Source organism: Squalius cephalus (assembly GCF_949319135.1).
Source record: "Squalius cephalus genome assembly, chromosome: 9".
NCBI classification, from domain to species: Eukaryota; Metazoa; Chordata; class Actinopteri; order Cypriniformes; family Leuciscidae; genus Squalius; species Squalius cephalus.
The window spans coordinates 6,493,893-6,514,690 of NC_137130.1; the positions used below are offsets into that span (position 1 = coordinate 6,493,893).

Here is a 20,798-nt window from a genome sequence, read left to right on the forward strand (position 1 = left end):
GTCCATTGTATGCACACTTCAGAATCTCGGCAGAAGAAGTAGGTCATGGGTATTTTTTGCCTACTCTTTTATTATACTGTTTTTCACTTACTATATAGTAGGGAAGTATGTGATTTAGGATGCAGCCAAATATTTTTTCCTCCATCTCATATTATTTTTCCTTCACCATATCCAGTTAGGGGCTCTGCAGTAACTGTGGAATTTGTTAATTTTATTTATTTATTTATTTATTACATTTATCCAAATATGTGATGGGATGCAAATCAAGGATGTGATAGTGGGTATGAGATATAAAAAATAAAAATAAATCGTGGAAAGCATAATCAGACAAATTTCATACTCAAATCCTGAAAGGGGGTGGGGTGCCTGCCCAGACGAAGGCGGGACTAGCGCATTTTTTCGGGGGCCTTTGTCCTACTCTATATGAACCCCGACGACGGCGTGAGGGGAGGACTCACATCCAGCCATACTCCGAATGGGTTAATAAAGAGTGTGGCTTTTTTTCGTCAAAGATAGCTGAGATGTGGTGATATTTCATGCTCTCGTACAAACTCTTTCGAAGGCGTAACATTAGCTGAGGAAAAGTGTGGAAATCTACTCAACGAGGTATGTTTTTCCCCCTGCTTTTCAATTGACTGAAATTCGACAGTGGCTCGGCCAACGGATTTTTGGTGACATCTTGCTCACACACAGCAAGATAACTAGTTATCTGATTTATCGGTTGCTTTGTGAGAAGTTTATACGCGTATTTTTAAAATAACAAGACAATTAGTGTTTAACTAGTGCCTTTAAGTTGTTTTATAAGGAACTGTCGCGTCTTTCTTGCGTCAGCCGGAGAACAATAGTAAACTTAAGCACAGCTGGATGGGATTTTTCTTGGAAATGTGGATGGATAACAAACAAACCTTTCGTAACTGTACGATGAAACGTCTCTGTGGTCGATATTAAGTCGGCATCACGTTCTTCTGTAAGTGGCGTTGAACCGCCACGCTGTTTTTTTTTTAGGGATGTTGGATTTTTTTGTACTTGCTTCGAGAGGAGAAAAAGATTCACCTCAGGTAAAGCGCGCCACCATTCGCGCGTTCACATCGACACGTTGCGTTGGACAAGAGACAAATATTTATCGAACAATTTCTCAGTAATCCTCAAAACAATATGCTCAGTATTTAATGATGTCTTATCGGTCGATTTTTATCAAATAAAAGACAAGATACTGATTATTTTGCATCTTGCTCTTGCCCCTTAACCGATAGCCTAACGTACACTGAACTAGTTGTAACTCAATAGTTGCCTACTACTTTTTGATGACATAATTAAACTACAAACTTTAAAAACTATCTTTAGCCTATATTATTTTTATGCAAATGTATTTGCTTAAATCATTTCTTTCCTTAAAGTGATTGGTTATTTAAAGTTTTAATGCAATTTATGATGTAGGCTAACTGTTTAATAAGTTAGTCTCCTTTTATGTTGTTAGGTTTAAATCTACTCATTTGTTGATATTAAAGATTAAATTACTGATTAAAAAAAAACTTAAAATATTGGTTTTATATATGCTTGTCTGTATGTCAAACCGTTTATGGACGATCTTTTTATGGACATAGGTTTACACTGGCCTTTAATTATATACTTCTCTGCTAACCCTATCATATAAGGACAGTTAAAGTGTTTGTTTTAAAACTTTGTTTATTTGATCAAGAATATTACAGATATTACACTAAAAACCACGTTTTAAAAGCCAAAGTTACCCTTCATCCTGCTACATTGCTTTATAAGCTCATGTTCTGTGAATTTCTTTTGGTTTTGGGGAAGTGATGTGATTTATTTTGAAACTTAAAAATACAAGCATGGGAGAAATTCATTTTACACCGAATGCATGTTTGTGGCTATCATTTGATCAATTCATTTCCAAGGGCCAGGTAAGTCTGGCTGCTTCAAAGTGCTTTTAAGTGTCTTTGAAACTGAGATGTTGTTTTGAAGTACCAGCCTCCTGTCCTTCCACCAGAGCTGAAGGAATCTGGATTGGAACGATAACTTCTTTCTCAGATGTCTCCACAAAGCCTCTCTGTTCTCTCTCTTGAAGTTAATGTCTGACGTGGTAATGGTTGCTCTGTGTGGAGTTGCTTGACTGAAGAGGAGGTCAGGGTTAGGTTTGAGGTATTGCTGAGGGTCTCTCAATCTTTAAACAACTTAAAGGGATAGTTCTCCCATACACGTCATTCCAAAGATATAGCTATGGGACTTGGGACACAGAAGTTTTTTTTTTTTTAAGTTGATGTCAATACAATGAAAATCAGTTTGGGCCAATGTTGTTAATTCTTCAAAATAACATCTTTTGTTCCAAAGAAGTACAGATTTGGAACGACTTAAGTTAATTACTAGGGCTGCCCACTAATAGTCGACTAAATGTTAGTCGATGAGAGTAGGCTTAAGGCAGGCTCACACTACTAGTGGTGGAACAGATTACAAAAATCATGGTACGGATCATTTACGGTTTTTGAGCCTCGGATCGGATCATTTATCGGACCAGCAAAAAATAGTTCACACATGTATTTAAAACAAGTGAACAGTCAGTAATAAAATAAGAACAAATACACAAATTACAAGCAGAGATGAATACTAAATAACAAAGTTACAAAGTCTATAGTATTCAGGTACAGAAATCAATAATTAAGCCTAAGTGTAAAATAACACTATTTGTTCACTATAGAAATGAAATAGTTTCATATTTGTTAAAGCTGTCTGAAACGTGCCTCTCAAGCTCTCTCTCTCTCTCTCTGCGCGCGCTGCGAGTGTGCGCGACTGTGCGCACAGATAACGTGCGAGTCCCGATTTTCGGCGCTTCTACGTTTAAAATAGTTTGAATGTGTAAATTGCAAAGACATAACATGTCCAAATTCTAAACTTTCACTCTATGATGGTTAAATTTAGCAGTTAATCCACGAATCACATGCGTGCCGAACCGTGGGGCCTTGTCCGTACGGATCAACTGCGATCCGTTCCACCCTTAAGGCCCTTTCACACCGGATGCGTAACGAAAAAGCGAAACGAAAAAGCGAATAGTTCGTGTGCGAATAGTTCGCATCAAAACCATTCACATCAGCCGCGACGCGAATTTGCGACGTCTGTGACGTTCAGAGAGCTTCAACATTCCAAAACTTTCGCGCGAATCGCGCCGACAGCTGAGAAAACATGGACACTTCATCATCATCATCATCATCATCCAGTCATAGTCATAGCATCCAGTGAAGACGAGCTTTTCATTTATTTAAAAGACAGAAAAGAAGGTTTTGGGTGCACCCAATCTTACAGAACAGAGAGTCTGAAGGGGAGTATGCTTATGTGCACAGTTTTGTTTTGTTTTTTGCGTCTTCAACAGTGCGTTTTGTAATGTAACTACACATTACATGTAACACACGAAGTAAGTAAGTTAAAAATCATTCGACTAGAAACTGTAGATATCACACAATGAATGTATAGTATAGCCTACTAAAAGCAGCCCTAAATAGTCTCACTGCATTTTGTTACGTGTTCAAAGTAAACACGGTCTCTGTCTCTATCTTTGACGATAATAGTGTTAGCTTTCTATCCCAAATGTAGTTTGGTCTGCTAGCCTACACAGCACAGGACTATACAACGACTAAAACTATCACACAACACACTCACAGTCGTGATAACCGGTTGGTTGGCAATGCTACGCCACACATTGTCTTTCAAATCATTGTTCTTGTAGTATGTGATTGGCTGAAGCCTATTCTGTCGCCGCAAAAGTAAAAAAAAATCGACATCGAAGCGAAAAAAATAAAAGTCGTTTTTTCGCCTCAGCACATTCGCGTTCGGTGTGGAAGCGCTCATTACACAAACAGCTGATCAAAAAATAAACCCATCGCGCGAATTATTCGTGCGTCAAAATCGCGTCCAGTGTGAAAGGGCCTTTACACACTACACAACTTTCGGCTGGATTTTGCTGTCACAGACAGATTTCCAAGGTCTGTGACAAAACCCTTGAATCGTGGCCAAATCAGTGCTCGTTGCAGTCGCTGATGCTCGGCAAATATGAGCATGTCTCGAGCAGTCACAGACACTGTGATATTTTCTAACCTGTTTGATATTATCGCCACGTGATCTTGTAGTGTGAGCGATGAGCCAATATGATAAACTGCTCTAATGATATCATGCACCTTCATCTACATGAATGCAAGGCAACAATTTGATCATTATTATTTTATACTAATATTTTCTTTTTAAATAAGTGATAAGTAAAATACATACTTTAACATTATGATATATTTTATTTACCATCAGTTTTTGCTGAACAGACATGGACAGCCAGCCCTTGTGTATTTCTGACCAATTTTCTTTTTTTCTGCACATATGACTTGGACAGCGAACAGGAGCAGCTCTCTAATGTCTTATGTAAATTTGTATGAGAAACCCTAACCCTAACGTTTTTCCGTAGTTGTTCGGGGTTGCCACTTGGCCAAAGATCTTGTAGTTTGTGCACCATCGGCATTGTGTTGTGTAGTTTGATCGTTGTTAAGACAAGACGACGACAGATGACAAGAAATCCTTTTGTGTAGTTTTGAGCACCATGGCGTTTCATGTACCGGTAGATCCTTTCTGCTGCTTCTTTGCCGGTTTTGATCTGGAGATGCTGTACTCATTCAGGAGATCAGTAATAGCGCCCCCTACTTTATAACAGTGATAACACAGAGAGCTGTAAAATCTCGTCAATGGCAGGGATGCGTTTTCTCATAAAAGACACACACTAACTTGTCAATGGCTGATCTGTACTGCGACTCTTGTTGGGCTCGCGTTGAATTGAGCAGACGCCATCAGTTTTTAATTGGAGTGTCTATTCTCTAACTGAAGTAAATTATTTTTATTAATATAAAAAATCAAAATGACGGAGAGCTTTGCCTCGCCGCAGTGGGCATGTGATGTGGGCATGTGATGTGACCAGTGTTGCGGCTGAACACCGATGACACAGACTATCACAGCAAGCTGCATATCCCACACTTGCTGCATGACATTAACTTAATGTGCATTTCTCTCTAAATGCACGTCCATCTGTGGAGATGACAAGCCAGCATCGTCAACTTCATCTTTGCAGCTGGCACTTACTCAGAAATCACTAGTTTATTAATGAATTGTTAATGTTCAGACAGTTTTTGTTGTTTTTAACATTCATAAGCATTAGTTTTGCTTCAAGCTTTTTGCGTGCGCTTGAGCTTAATTTACATTTTAAATGCTCGTTATCATGGTTTAGTATTTCTTACAATGTTACATATAATATTCTTTCTCAGCCATTTTTCTGAAACCATTTTACGATGTCACTCCCTAAGTATATAAGTAATTAAATGAATAATATAAACGCCCAACTAATGGCTTAAATGAGCAGTAGTCAACTAGAAAAGTTGAGTCAGGGACTGCCTGAATAATTACAGAATGTTCTACAAGTCATTACTTATAGTTCTACAAGTCATACAAGAATAATTACAAGTCATTGTCTAATATTTATATGTGGCATGAAAAATTGCATGCACTCTGTTGTAAGATCACACCTTTCTAAGATCTCTAAGCTAGGTGTGTTATGAGTGTAGTGTGTAGAGCCTTTTTGGGGCCCTGCTAAAGTGTAATTTGAGGGCCAACTGAGCACCAGCTGTGGAATGTTCAAAACGACAACCACACGGTTGTTGTTCTGCTGGCAATCGGATATGACCCCTTTGTACTAAGTACAAATTACAGTGATTTGATGCCTTTAAATGGCACTCTTAATCTCTGTTCTCTACCACAACAGCGTGGCCCTCACTTATGCAACTGTCTCTAATAAACCCTTGGACAGAAGTTGTGGCTATTGGCAACATGTCATCCACCAGTTCTTATACATTGCCATAAAATTCCCATTAAAATTGTTTGTTTAATTTATTTAAATGTATGTTTTTGTTTTGGGGGTGGGGGGTCTTCTTGGAGACATTTCTATAGTGCAGCATTGTAAAGTACAACAATTAAAATCTATAAATGTATAAACTTATAAATGAATGTAGTGCTTAATTTTTAAAATCCACATCCAGTAATCAAGAGCAAAGTTATAGAAAACCAATGACCAATAATGGTGAGAACCCCAGAGTGTCTTAACAGATGTTTTGGTAAATTCACACACAACTTTGTGGAAAAATCAAGTCACAGCCATGCCTGAAGCGTCTTTTGTTTACTTGATGTAGCCGGTGAGGATTGCACAGTTTGATTAGACCTGTGGATGACCCCATCCTCTCTTAAAGTAGCTCTACTCCAGTTTGTGACCAAACCATTTTCAACTGGTTGCCTGTTTCAAATTTACATTGTTAGAGCTGCCAATTCCACAGGCCTTTGGTTGTCCAAAATGGGAAAAGCAATTTCTTTCTGAGTCTGAGGTCTACATAAGACTCATGCTTTATTTCACTGGTTCCCAAACAGGGGTACACATACCCCCGGGGGAACGTGAGGTGACAAACTAAATGCTGAGTTTTGGCGTTCATTTAATTCTACCTCACCCTAAAATAACATTAACACCAAGCATGTATTTCTAACAGAAAAAATGCAGCGTCTAGTGTGAAAATGGGAAAATTGTAGTGCAAATACATGACTCCAAACAAATTGCCTCATCTTTTGCGGTCGAAACTGACTGCATCCACCCAAGCAGTGTGCATTTGGTAGGTTGCGTGCAAAGATTAGTTTAATTTAAAAGTATCACTTTGTTTTTACCATTATTTTTTATTTCAAATATCTCATAACAGTATGCCATTGTAATTGCATTCAGGGCACCTCTGAGGCAGCATTATACTGTGTAAATGCGTCTAAATGCAGCTTGTGCCAGTGCAAAGATGGCTTTTGTTGATACTGATTGAAATTTGATTTAATTTATTGCTTTATTATATTAATCATTTAGTGGAATTTTCAGAATTTGACAACATGACATGCATTTACTAGGGTCTTTATAAAGGTTAAAAATGCACCTCAAAATCAATTTAAGGGGGCAAATTTTGTCTCTTAATGGAAAAGGTGTGACTGCAGTCTAAAGCCCCTTTCACACAGCGCGTTGATCCCGGGAAATTGCTGTAAAATTGCTAGAGTGCCTTCTGTGTGAACGCAAACACGTCCCGGGATTGATGCCGGGATCAGTCCCGGAACGCGCCTTGTTTGAACAAAAGCCAGGACCAATGCTGTAAGGGGTGTGTCGTAGCGATGACGCACGTGCCATCGCAGAATCTGTTGTTCTTTGAAGAAAGTTTGTGTTCGAATGAACGGAAGAATCACTGGCATTATGAATGAACCAAAATCAAATGATCCCGGGACACATTATCCATGTATTTTCTGGAATCTCTGTGTGAAAGGGGCTTAAGTGGAAATGCCTCGGAGGGTTTGCCAATCTAAAAAGTTTGGGAACCACTGCTGTATTTGCTGACAAGTAGGTGTTACACACTAGAGGTCAGTTAACACTATGGTGGTAAATACCTCCTTCAAATGATATATTTAAAGTATGTTTTACTTTAGGTTTTTTTTTTTTTTTTTTTGCCTTTTTTAAATCCATGTTATCCAAATTGAATTAAGGTTAATTTGTTAATTTAATAAAAAGTTAATTAATTGAAGGCCTGTATACAAAGTGAGGTGAATTTTAGCATCAAACTTTAAATGTGTTTTATCATTTAATCTTAAATGTTTCTTCATGTAAGAGCAAAAGTTAATTGTTATAATTATAGTTATTAAAGTTTATTAAATGGTTTAAATGTAGTTATTCAATTATTTAATGTTAAGTGAGTTTTTTTTTTCTTTTTTCTTTACTTGGTCTTAGCTGACTTGGTGTTTCTGTGAAAGAGCTTGTTAGAAAAGTAACATTTTAGCTCCATCTAGAGGATCTAGCTGGTTAATCCAGGCTCATGTGCTCACGTGAACTTTCAACTTTTCCTGAAGGAAGGCACCTTTAACAGATTTCATTGTCTCAACATTTTTTCTAGAATCCTTGGGAAATGATACATTTGCTTTGTTCCTGATGTTTACCATTTAATTTGTTCTTACTATTGAATTAGCACTTAATTTCCTCTCATTAGTGATACAGCTTTTGTCAGTCATTTAATAAGAAGGTATGCTATTTTCATGACATGTTTATCATTGGATGTAATGTATAATTCTAGTTTTGATGCTGTTTTCAATTACTAACAGTTAATGTCTTGTTCTTGTGCAGGACTGAGACAGCCGTTCTTCTCGGAGCACCATGAGCTGGAGCTTTCTTACACGGCTGTTGGATGAAATCTCCAACCACTCCACCTTTGTGGGCAAGATCTGGCTTACGTTATTCATCATCTTCCGCATTGTGTTGACTGTTGTGGGCGGCGAATCAATATACTACGATGAACAGAGCAAATTCACGTGTAACACCCAGCAACCTGGTTGCGAGAACGTCTGCTATGATGCATTTGCACCGCTCTCTCATGTCCGGTTCTGGATTTTTCAGATCATTCTAATCACAACTCCTACTATTATGTACCTGGGCTTTGCTATGCACAAGATCGCTCGCATGCATGATGACGAGTACAGGCCGAGGAACAGGAAACGCATGCCCATGATCAACCGCGGAGCCAACCGGGATTATGAGGAGGCTGAGGACAATGGCGAGGAAGACCCCATGATGACGGAGGAGATCCTGCCAGAGAAAGAGAAAGCGCCAGAGAAACCAGCCCCTAAACACGATGGACGACGGAGAATAAAGCGCGATGGGCTCATGAAGGTGTACATCCTGCAGCTTTTGGCACGGATTGTTTTTGAGGTGGGCTTTCTCTTCGGCCAGTATATCCTGTATGGTTTTGAGGTCGCCCCCTCGTACGTGTGCACTCGCAGCCCCTGTCCGCACACGGTGGACTGCTTTGTGTCACGTCCCACGGAAAAAACGATCTTCCTGCTGATCATGTATGCCGTGAGCTGTCTCTGCTTGTCTCTCACTGTGCTGGAGATTCTTCATTTGGGCCTCAGTGGAATCCGTGATGCTTTCCGGCGACGTGCGCGCCAACAAAGCGCTTCACGCCAACGTGGTGCCATATGCAGACAGGTGCCCACTGCCCCGCCAGGGTACCACACTGCCCTGAAAAAAGACAAGCTGTCCATGGGAATCAAACCGGAGTATAACTTGGACTCTTGTCGAGAGTCTTTTGGTGATGAGTCGTCATCGCGAGAAATGGACCGCCTACGTAAACACCTGAAACTGGCCCAGCAGCATCTAGACATGGCCTATCAGAACGGTGAGAGCAGTCCTTTACGCAGCAGCAGCCCAGAGTCCAACGGCACCGCTGTCGAGCAAAACAGACTCAACTTCGCTCAGGAGAAGCAGGGGAGCACATGTGAAAAAGGTAAGACAGAAAAGTGAATTTGTTATTTTTTTTATTTTTTCACAATAGCTTATAGTTTGTGTTTTTAATTTGTTGAAAAGAAATAGAGTAAATGTGAACCATCCACACACACACACACACACACATACTTGAATTTTTTTTTTTTTTCAAGAAAAGTCTGCAAATGGAGATTTAATGTTATTAGAATAAAGATGTTTTAATTCTGTTTTGTCTCATCTCTCGCTCTCATAGGGATCCGTGCTTGATTGAGACTCAGAGACTATCAACTGTTTTCCTGTTCAACGAAGCGGCCCAACGGTGGTTGGAATTGCTCATCTTGGAAAGTGGAAAGAGTCTGTGTGTGTATTGTGTATTTTTTTGTTTGGCTGCTGAACATTGTGTGAAGCATCGTGAGACTGAGTGGAACCTGTGTCTGTATGCACACTGGTGAATCTGTGATAATGTGTTGTGCAGTATTATGGCAAGTGAACGTCGAGTCAAAAATCTCAGAAGCAGCATCTCACCAGCCAGTTATACTTGACATCAGCCAGTCTGCCTGATACTCTTATCTCTCCCTTTCTTCTTCTTTTTTTTTTTTTTTTTTTTTTTTTTCTTCATAGGAAAAAGAAATCAGTGGTTCTTCCATTTGTTTACCACACTTCTAATGAAGTGCCAAGGGTTACATCTCAAAAATGCCTTAAACTGGAGTTTACATATTACCTTTGCCATTCCAAAAAGAGATGGATGAGCCAGTATAAAGCCACGTCAGAAATGTAGTGTAGTTATTTAGAATAGTGCTGTGTTTTGAGTAGTGGACCACAATTAGTGTATGTTTGTAATGAACAAAATGGAAACCTGGAAAATGCTTGAATACTTGTGAATCAATTATTGATCTACAAAGATGCTTTTGATATTTTATTTGCATATTGTGTGGTTTAGATGTAAATGAATAGTATTTTGATAACCCTCTTATCTTGAGGAAGCTTCTCCGTAGACTATCATTTCAGTTTTTCATATTTTGTGAGGCTTTAATTTAATTTGGTTTTCTTTGGCTTTTGTTTAATTTGACCAACTGTTAGAGAGGCAAACTCAGTTTTCAGAGATTATCTTTACACATTTGAAAGCATTAATAAAGAGTGTTTCATTTCATTGGTTTTCACTTTCATCCTTTCTCTAAATAGTTTCTGTTCAGATTAGTGTATATCTTTGCCTCCTTTATGCAAATGCAAACCGTAAGTTGGTCCAAATGCAGTTTACAGTGAATAGCAATAAGGAAAGCCATAAAGCCTAAAGTTGTATACATGGTACCAATGCAATGTCATCTTGAAACAGTTTAAAGTGTAGGAGTATAATCCACCCATGTCTGTTAACAGCCAGGTTTTCCATCTTTTGATACTTTTTCCCAGCATCTCAATTTTTTTACATTTTTCCAATGTTTTTGTAAGGTTTTGTAAAAATGTATTTTGTAATATGCCAAAATAAACCTTTGGTCTAAAAACTGCATTCATGTGTCATTGTTCATTTTTTCACACACACACACACATATATATATATATATACACACACATATATATATATATATATATATAAATCCCATTAATCCGTCCACTAGCCGTCTGTAAACCTCTTCGTGTCACTCTAGTACAAAGTACTTGGATATCGATTTTGCCAGATAAGGATTGGTATGTCTTTGCCCATACTGAATATATTGTTTTTTTTGGTGATTTCCCTAATGTTTTGAAGGAAAATGTTTTCAAGACTTATTTTAAATGTTCTTAGTATCCTCAGTGTTTCTTTAGAAATAACCTTACATTATTATCACACCTATCTTAGTCCAGAGTCTATGTGATAACTTAATGACTGCCATAAACTGGATTAGGGTTGAACTGCATGATTGTAACACTGAATGCCTCACTATTAGATTAGCAGAGGTGGTTATAAAGAACTCTTCTCCACTTGTAACACTGTCACGATGAAGGTCCTGGTAGGATTTCTTTCTCTAGGTTGGTTGGCTGTTTTTTGGAGCTGCAGCAATGCAGAGCAACAGGAGTTCATGTTACTCGCAGGCCCTCTGACCACCGGGCAAACTTTACCTTTAGGGTCTTCAGATGAAGACAATACATTTAACTGCGGAGGTCCACTTCCACAACAATCCAGAGACTACTTTCTGTATCTTCAGAGCAGAGGGGTGACCCACTTTAAAGTTCCCCTTTCCTGGTCACACATCCTTCCCACAGGTGACTCCAACCAGCCACATGAGGACACTGTGACATGCTACAAGACACTTGTGCAGCAGCTGACTGAACTGGGCATCAAACCTCTGCTGGTTCTCCACCACTCTGCGGTACCAGAAGTCTTCAGAGCCAGATATGGGGGCTGGGAGAATCCATTACTGGTGCAGATGTTTGAGCAGTATGCAGGATTTGTGTTCAATACATTTAGGGATCTTGTGGACACATTTGTCACGTTCAGTCACCTGCATGAGCTACATAATGAAGTGCAACTTCAAAATGCTCTCCAGTCCCATGCAAACGTTTACAATGTCTATCATCAAATGTCTGAAGGTAAGACTTGAGTTTATTAATTTGTTTAATATGTAGGCCTACACAAAACAGAACAGGGTTAGTTGTCTCAGTAACTCCTTAGGTTTTGAGTTAAAAGTCCAATTTACACAACTCAATAAAACCACACTATTATGAAAGCTTGAAAAGTTACTTAGGGCAAGTTTTTTCCTCAAGTCCCCAATCAGGTTGTCACATGCATCTTGAATGTAGTTTTATTCAAATTATTACTTATGATTTCTGTAAAATGATATAATGGTTTGTTATTTTTGTATGTTGCATACAAAAGTAGCATAGCATGCATAAATAGCAAGTGCAAAATTGTTTTATAGTTTAAATGTAGCTGAAAACCACTAAATAGCTAATTTTATGGTCCATTGTGACAGCAGTGACATGTGCATGGTCAATGGAAATGTGTTGGAAATGTTCAAAAGCTTTTTGTAGGCAAGACTTTCAAAAATAAACTTTACATTATTTTAATCACATTCACTGGAACAAAAGTGTAACTAACCTCTGTCTCCATATTACATAGTTATTTATAATAGTGCAATGATGGTCACTCATAGTGATGTGTTTTTTTTTAGCACTTAATTTGTCTCTTGGGATCAGAGCCAATGATGTTAACTTGATTTCTCAAGCGGGGTTAAAAATCATGGTAAAAGTTCAAGCCAGATTATCATATAATAGTTACATGTAATAGTTAATATTATGTAATTTATCACATACTTCTCTTATCTCACCGTCAGGCATATGTGGATTTCCTCACTGTACACGTGCAGTACAACTGCAAATTGCAGACAGCTCTTCCCGAGGAATTGAGGAAGTTACAGGTATGTGATTTATATGGCTCTTGAAGGATTATATAATCATCTTCGCAATAGATCAGCCCATCAGATGGCCATCAGATTTCATTAGACTTCATAACTCAACTGGTTTTTAATATTCAAATACCACATAAATTGCCTGACGTGACAGAAAACATTTCAGGTCACCAAAATTACACTCTGACACTCTTGTTTCAGATTGGCAGTGGTCAAAAGTCCATTCTTATGTATCAGTTGACAGTCAAGGACTGTGATGGAAATGAAAATAATTTCCAGCCACTTACTACAATTCTTGGAGGTAAATGTTAGCTTATTTCTTTAAGTTATGTGTCCAAAGTCTAAAAATACCATGTGGTAACCTAGTATTATTTATTGATGTCAGTTTTACAGAACAAAGATCTTCACATCATAGGCTGTGACGTCACACAGCTTTTTGAGAAGCTAGATCAGGAAGAAACACTCAAAAGGTAAAGCTGAGACCAAAAAGTACATAAATGCAGTATATAATGACTATTTTTTAAGTGAAAATAAGAATGTTCTCATCCAGTTTGCAGGAGGAAAATACTAAAACTGTTGTCCATCAGAAATCAGCTTCTGCATTCTCATACCAGAAGGTCTGGGAGAAATTCAGAAGTCAAACCGAAGCTGAGCGTGATCAGTTCCTGAGTGGTTCATTCCAGGTTGATTTTGAATGGTCCGTCTCCAGTGAGAGTTTCAAAGTGGAGGGTGGATGGGCTGAACACGGAAAGGGTGAGACCATATGGGACCGTTTTAGCCAAGAGGGTCACGTCTTTGACAATCAGACCACTGATTTGGCCTGTGATAGTTATCACAAGGTGGACTATGATGTGTATCTGCTTAGGGGCATGATGGCACCTAATTATCAGTTCTCAATTTCCTGGGCTCGCATTTTTCCCACTGGACGCAGAGAAAGTTTGGTTGAAAAGGGGGCTGCTTATTATGACAAGATGATTAACACCCTTCTACAATCAGGCATCGAGCCCACTGTTGCCCTGCATCATTGGGACCTTCCTCAAGCTCTGCAGGACTCAGGAGGCTGGATTAATGACTCTATTGTGGAAGCTTTCAAAGAATTTTCTGACTTTTGCTTCTCTCGTTATGGAGACAGAGTCAAAACATGGATCACATTCGGCAGCCCCTGGGGAGTGAGCAACCTGGGGTATGGAACAGGGGAACATCCCCCAAGTATGAATGACCCAATAATAGCCTCTTACAAGGTGTGTCTGTCAATCTGAGAAAGAACCATCTATTTCATGGTTTTAGAAAGTGTATATTGACAATGCTTTGCTTGTTTTCACAGGTGACGCATAACATTCTGAAATCTCATGCTGAAGCCTGGCATATTTATAATGATAAATACAGGAAACTGCATGGTGGAAAAGTGGGCATTGCTCTTCACTCTGATTGGGCAGAGCCGTTGAATCCCTCAAGTGATCAGGATATAGCAGCAGCTGAGCGTTATCTGAACTTCATGCTGGGCTGGTTTGCTCATCCCATATTTGTAGATGGAGACTATCCAGCCGTGCTAAAGGAACAAATTGAGAAAAAGAAAAATGTATGTGGTAAAGAGCTGGCAAGACTCCCTGTCTTCACTGAGGCTGAGAAACAAAGAATCAGAGGCACAGCTGATTTCTTCGGACTTAACCACCACACTTCCCGACTGATTAGTGAGAGCTTGAATAGCTGTGATGCTGGACCAAATCATGTTGGGGACTTTCAGGCTCATATTGACCCCACATGGCCCTCCACAGCTTCTGACCAGATCCAGTCAGTTCCGTGGGGGCTTCGGCGGTTATTGAACTACATATTTTTAGAGTACACATCCATAACAAAGGTGCCCATCTATATCACAGGAAATGGAATGCCAACTGATTACAATGGTGATGTGTTCAATGACACTCAGCGTGTCGACTATCTCAAAGCTTACATTAATGAAGCTATGAAAGGTCAGTATTTTAAGAGTACTGATCAGTGTTTAAAACAAAGACCATGTTAGTCTTTTTAGAGATAACAGGTCAGTCTGTGTGAAATCAGAGGTTAGTGCATGGCCTAAAACCAAGGTCTGTAAGATATTTATTGAAGAAGAAGATTTTGATCTGGAAATAATGAATTCTTCAGGGGGCTGAAAATATGGAAATGTTAGAATCTGCAATAATTTTACCAACAACAAAGCAGCAAGCTATGAACAAACATAGGGGGATTTGTTCATAGCCTTTTCGGATTTGACACAGACTGACCTTAAAGCAATCCTCTACCAATTTAACAAAACCTTTGCCAAACCTTAACATCAGACTATATACAGTATTACAAGATCACTATCTAAAGCCCATTAACTACTTCTTTATGTCTTAACAGCTGTGCATTTGGATGATGTTGTCGTCCAGAGGTTTACAGTCCAGTCTCTTATGGATGGTTTTGAGGGTCCTCAAGGCTACAGTCAACGATTTGGATTGCACTATGTGAACTTTGATGATCCTGACAGGCCAAGAACCCCCAAAGAATCAGCATATTACTATTCAAAGGTGATTGAGAGTAACGGATTTGCTGAGACTGCAGCAAGCCCTAAGATGCAAATCTATGGAAATAAAATTGAGAGCACAAGACTCCCTAGTCAGCCGCCATCTGAAGTTCCTTCAAAATCCAAGGTCGTTTGGGGAAAGTTCTCCCCTCAGACCAAGTTTGAGAGACAGCTTTATCACTATGGAACATTTCCAGAGGGATTCCATTGGGGTGTCTCATCTTCAGCATACCAGGTTGAAGGTGGCTGGAATGCAGATGGAAAAGGACCAAGTGTTTGGGATAATTTTACTCAAACTGGTAATATCCCAAACAATGACAATGGTAATGTTGCATGTGACAGCTACAATAAAATAGACGAGGATCTACACATGTTGAGAGCCCTAAAAGTGAAGACTTATAGATTATCCTTGTCATGGTCTCGAATTTTTCCCAGTGGTTATAAATCTTCTCTTAACCAGAAGGGGGTGGACTACTATAACAGGCTCATAGACCGTCTAATAGCAAACAATATCACACCCATGGTGACTCTCTACCATTGGGACCTGCCACAGGCTTTACAGAACATCAACGGTTGGGACAACCCCGAATTGATTAACATATTCAATGAATATTGTGACTTCTGTTATGCGACATTTGGAAACAGGGTGAAGTTTTGGATCACGTTTAATGAACCCCAGACAATTGCATGGTCGGGATATGGACTAGGTCAGATTCCGCCTAACGTGAAGCAACCCGGAGATGCTCCATACAGGGTTGCACACAACCTCCTAAAAGCTCATGCACAAGCGTATCATACCTATGATGAGAAATACAGGGCATCTCAAGGAGGTCTGGTATCAATTAGTCTAAATGCTGAATGGGCAGAACCCCAAGATGTCAATATTCCTCGAGAGGTGGTGGCAGCTGATCGAGCCCTTCAGTTCCAACTAGGCTGGTTTGCACATCCTATATATAAAAATGGTGACTACCCTGACGCCATGAAGTGGCAGGTTGGCAACAAGAGTGAACTTCAAGGCTTGACAGAATCCCGCTTGCCTTCTTTCACTGACAAAGACAAAGCCTTTATCCAAGGAACAGCTGATGTATTCTGCATTAACACATACACAACCAAAGTCGTGCGCCATGTGACCAGCAGACTTAATATTGTGTCTTATGAGACTGATCAGGATGTTGAGAAGGACAATGCAGATGGCTCTGAAAATACAGCTGTTGATGAGCAGAAGGCTGTTGCTTGGGGACTCAGGAGACTTCTTAACTGGTTAAAGGAAGAGTATGGAGACCCTGAGATTTATGTAACGGAAAATGGTGTGGCTACAGGCACTGCCATAACGGTTGATGATACTGATCGAATATTCTTCCTGAAGACCTATGTTGATGAGGCTCTTAAAGGTATGTTAACAATGGTTATCTTTCTCTAACAGTGCATACATATGTATTTTTTGCATGTACAGTAATCTACTTACAAATCTTTCTAAATGTATTATAATTTTTGAACCAAATACATATGGGAAAATAAAGTAAAATTATAGAATATTTAAATTCTGTTAACTATATTTTATTGTATTGTTTTTGTTCTTCTAAAAAAACTATTTGTTATTAGAAGTATAAATGGAATCACTGTACAAAAGTATGAATTATTTCTGACAACAAATAAAAATGATGCGTTAAAAAAAATGCTGTATAGAGTGACAAACTTGCTTTGTGCAAACATCATGCTTGTTCTATGGCGAGGTCGTATGAAAAGCCCTTACCTGGGCATATTTTATGCAAATTACTGGATGTGTGAACACACTCCCACATTTAGAATAATCCAGATTCAGCAACATATTAACGAACGAGAGTAAAAACAAAGTTATGTGCGTTTGCACCTGTTAATCCTGTGGGAATTTTGCATAAACATTTTCTGCGCTCATAAATACACAAATTGTACAAAATTAATTATGAATGAGGCTTAATGTTTGTAATAGAGTTAAATTGTTAATTTGACGCATATTTACATGTATTCACTTTTCTAGCGCACAACTTGGATGGAGTACGCATTAAGGGTTACATTGCTAGCTCTCTAATGGACTCCTTTGAGTGGCTGAATGGCTACACTGTTGGGTATGGACTTCACCATGTGAACTTTAAACTTTCAAATCGTCCGAGAACTCCAAAACGCTCAGCTCACCTCTACTTTGATATAATGAGAAATAATGGCTTTCCACTGCCAGTGGAGGAAGAAATGTTATATGGACATTTCCCAGAGGGATTTATATGGAGCACAGCAACAGCTGCATATCAGGTACATTTCAACAAACATTTTCTTTTCATTTTTACATTCATTATATTTTTATTTTTTTATCATATTTTATCAAATGAGGACATTTTTGTTTCATGTTATGCTCTAACACCACAGATAGAGGGTGCCTGGAGAGCAGATGGAAAGGGTCTCAGCATTTGGGACACGTTTGCACACACTGCTTTAAAGATATCGCTGGATGAAAATGGTGACATTGCCTGTGACAGCTACAACAAGATCACTGAGGATATCAATAATCTCAAAACACTGAGGGTCAACCACTACCGGTTTTCTATTTCATGGCCCAGAATTATGCCGGATGGAACAAACAGGAAAATTAATGAAGCTGGACTTAACTACTATCATAGACTAGTAGATGCTCTATTGGCAGCCAATATCAAGCCACAGGTAGACTGTTTGGAAATCATTTGCATTCAAGAAATTGCCTTGGTAACCTAAAAGAATTTAACTCGTTTCTGACAGTCTTTTAATCATTTTGATTTGACAGGTGACTTTGTACCACTGGGATCTCCCACAAGCACTCCAGGATGTTGGTGGCTGGGAGAATGACACTATTGTCGACAGGTTCAGAGACTATGCTGATGTTGTATTTAACAGTCTGGGGGACAAAGTAAAGTTCTGGATCACTATAAATGAACCCTACAATGTTGCAATGGTCGGCCATGGCTATGGAAGTGCAGCACCAGGTATCATTCACTTTAAGAACTATACTTTTACTCTTTGTACTATATGACTTATCTTATCAGTTTAAGTGTAACAGTTAATATGCAACATAAGGTTCTTGATGATCTATTTGTGTCCAGGTATAAGTTTCAGACCGGGCACTGCACCATATATTGTGGCACACAACCTCATCAAGGCTCATGCTGAGGCCTGGCATCTGTATAATGACAAGTATCGTGCAAAACATGGTGGCATTATTGGCATCACCATAAACTCTGACTGGGCTGAACCAAGAAACCCATACAAACAGGAAGATGTGGATGCTGCCGTGCGTGTAGTTCAGGTACAGATTTGTAGTTCGACCACATAAACATGTCTGTAGCCATGTGCATTAAATAAACAACAAGCCACTTCTCTTCTCGAAACAGTTCCAGATTGGTTGGTTTGCTCATCCAGTGTTCAATGGAGATTACAGTGATTTAATGAAAGACATAATTCGAGAGAGAAGTTTAGCAGCTGGCCGGCCTCAGTCGAGGTAAGATGTTATCTTGTTTGTGAGTAATAAGCTTTGCATTCAAAAGATTCTGTGTTTATAAATGCTTTTACATTTGCATTCAACAGGCTTCCAGAATTCACCCCTGCGGAAGTAGCGAGGATTAAGGGAACTCATGATTATTTTGGATTCAACCACTACACCACTGTCTTAGCCTATAACATGGACTACAAAAACCTCCAGCACTATGATGCAGACAGGTAGACTTTTAGTTTTAATCCACATTGTCAAACTCTTTCAGGCCCAATTTGTCCCAAACAATCAATCAAAGCAGCTTTCCAGAAAATCATGATGTTAATGTTTATAATATCTTCACGATAATATAGTTTAAATTTTTTAACGATACAAGCAATCACACTGTTGAGATTTCCTATATATATCAGTGGTTCTCAACAAACTTCCAAGGGAGCCTCAAGATGACTAAAAATTATTTAAAATAAGCTAAAACAAGCATGAAAATAATCTAAAACAAGGTGACACTTGTACTTCTTATTATTTGGTTATTTTTATAATCTTTCTTGTTATCCCAAGCTTTAAAATATTTCATCGGGTAGAAATTGTGAGCATGGGTGGGGGGCTTTGAAGTAAAAAAAGTTGAGATCCACTGCTATATAATATATATCGTCTAACGTGAGTACACTGTATGTATGGAAATAAAGTATGACATACTTATACATCCAACAAGTTGAGAGAGATAATATAGTTACATTGTGCGATGAAATAAAAATATATATATTTGCCATCTATTCCAGGGGAGCAGGAACTGTAACGGATCGTACATGGCTGGATTCTGGATCCTTCTGGTTGAAAGTAACTCCTGTGGGATTTCGAAAAATTCTGAATTTCATTAAGGAGGAATATGGAAACCCTACAATTTACATTACAGAGAATGGCGTATCAGAGCGAGGGCCAGTGAATCTGAACGACGTCCACCGTATCCACTATTATGATAACTATATCAATCAGGCCCTGAAAGGTAAAGATTTACACAGGACAGGATTAAACAATAGATTTCTGTGGTGCTTTTCCATGCATTTTTAATATTATTGTTTGTTTTCATTTCATTCTTTAGCGTATTTGCTGGATGGCGTGGACATCCGTGGCTACTCTGCTTGGACACTAATGGACAATCTGGAATGGGCGACGGGTTTTGATGATAAATTTGGCTTTTTCTATGTAAATCGATCAGATCCCACTTTACCACGTATTCCTAAGAAATCGGTCTGGAACTATGCTACAATAATCAACTGCAATGGCTTCATAAGTCCAGGAGAAAGTCCCTATGAATGTCAGGTCCATGAACCTGAAGGTGAGGTCCCAGGTACTATTCATCTGTCTGTCTCTCTGTCTGTTTATATATTAACTGAGTCTTTTCTTGTTTACAGAGACTATTCATCCTGGTGGGGAACTGTCAGTCAGTTTCTTGGGTTTGGAAGTGTCAGGTCCTGATGCTGAACTGGCTCTCAATGTCCTCTTCAGTCTCACCATTATTGCTGCAGTCGCTGTTGTCCTCTTGGTTTTCGGACTTGTCAAGGCATCCAAGAAACAAAAACGTCCAGTAGAGGAACACATTGACCTTGTAAAAGAAAATAAGTTCTGAACATAATATCTGCTATACCAATTATCTTTATATATATATATATATATATATATATTTTTTTTTTTTTTTTTTTTTTTTGGTTAAATTTACATTTTGTGTAAAGATAATTATGTAAAAATTATGTAATTCATAAACCTGAATAAAACGAGAAATTATTCTTTGCATAATAAAATGTTACCTTCACAGTAGGGCTGAAGCTTCGTGTAAAAAATTGTCAATGTTAAATGTTGTCATTAATTTGACGTTTAATATGAAAAATAAATATCAGTAACTGCATCAGTTTCTGGCTTTGACAGTGTTAAAATATCGATTAACTTTATTTAATGCAAACTGCAAATCTGAGTCAATTATGTCCTTTACAGTGAATAAATCACAATTGTGACACAAGTGATCAC

At 38.7% G+C, this 20,798-nt stretch overlaps 2 protein-coding genes across 3 annotated transcripts; both read left to right on the forward strand.

Annotated features, from left to right (window-relative positions):
* Positions 1–395: 395 nt before the first annotated feature.
* gjc4b (gap junction protein gamma 4b) lies at positions 396–9,963 on the forward strand. 2 transcript variants are annotated; one of them, XM_079881550.1, is made up of 3 exons: positions 396–606; positions 8,222–9,380; positions 9,612–9,963. In XM_079881550.1, exons 2-3 carry the CDS (start codon positions 8,252–8,254, stop codon positions 9,623–9,625), a joined length of 1,143 nt encoding a protein of 380 aa, XP_079737676.1. In that variant the 5' UTR covers positions 396–606; positions 8,222–8,251; the 3' UTR covers positions 9,626–9,963. The 2 variants fall into 2 exon arrangements, with proteins under 2 accessions (XP_079737676.1, XP_079737677.1); XM_079881551.1 differs by having other exon boundaries at positions 597–1,058.
* Positions 9,964–11,331: 1,368 nt separating this feature from the next.
* LOC307165033 (lactase/phlorizin hydrolase-like) lies at positions 11,332–20,410 on the forward strand (the record flags this gene model as incomplete). The annotated part of the gene is made up of 17 exons (XM_079882292.1): positions 11,332–11,923; positions 12,505–12,575; positions 12,667–12,750; positions 12,943–13,042; positions 13,127–13,211; positions 13,292–13,982; positions 14,066–14,711; positions 15,121–16,674; positions 17,301–17,569; positions 17,684–17,974; positions 18,075–18,273; positions 18,391–18,593; positions 18,679–18,785; positions 18,872–19,003; positions 19,556–19,779; positions 19,876–20,124; positions 20,189–20,410. 17 exons carry the CDS (start codon positions 11,332–11,334, stop codon positions 20,401–20,403), a joined length of 5,712 nt encoding a protein of 1,903 aa, XP_079738418.1. The 3' UTR covers positions 20,404–20,410.
* Between the last annotated feature and the right edge of the window lie 388 nt (positions 20,411–20,798).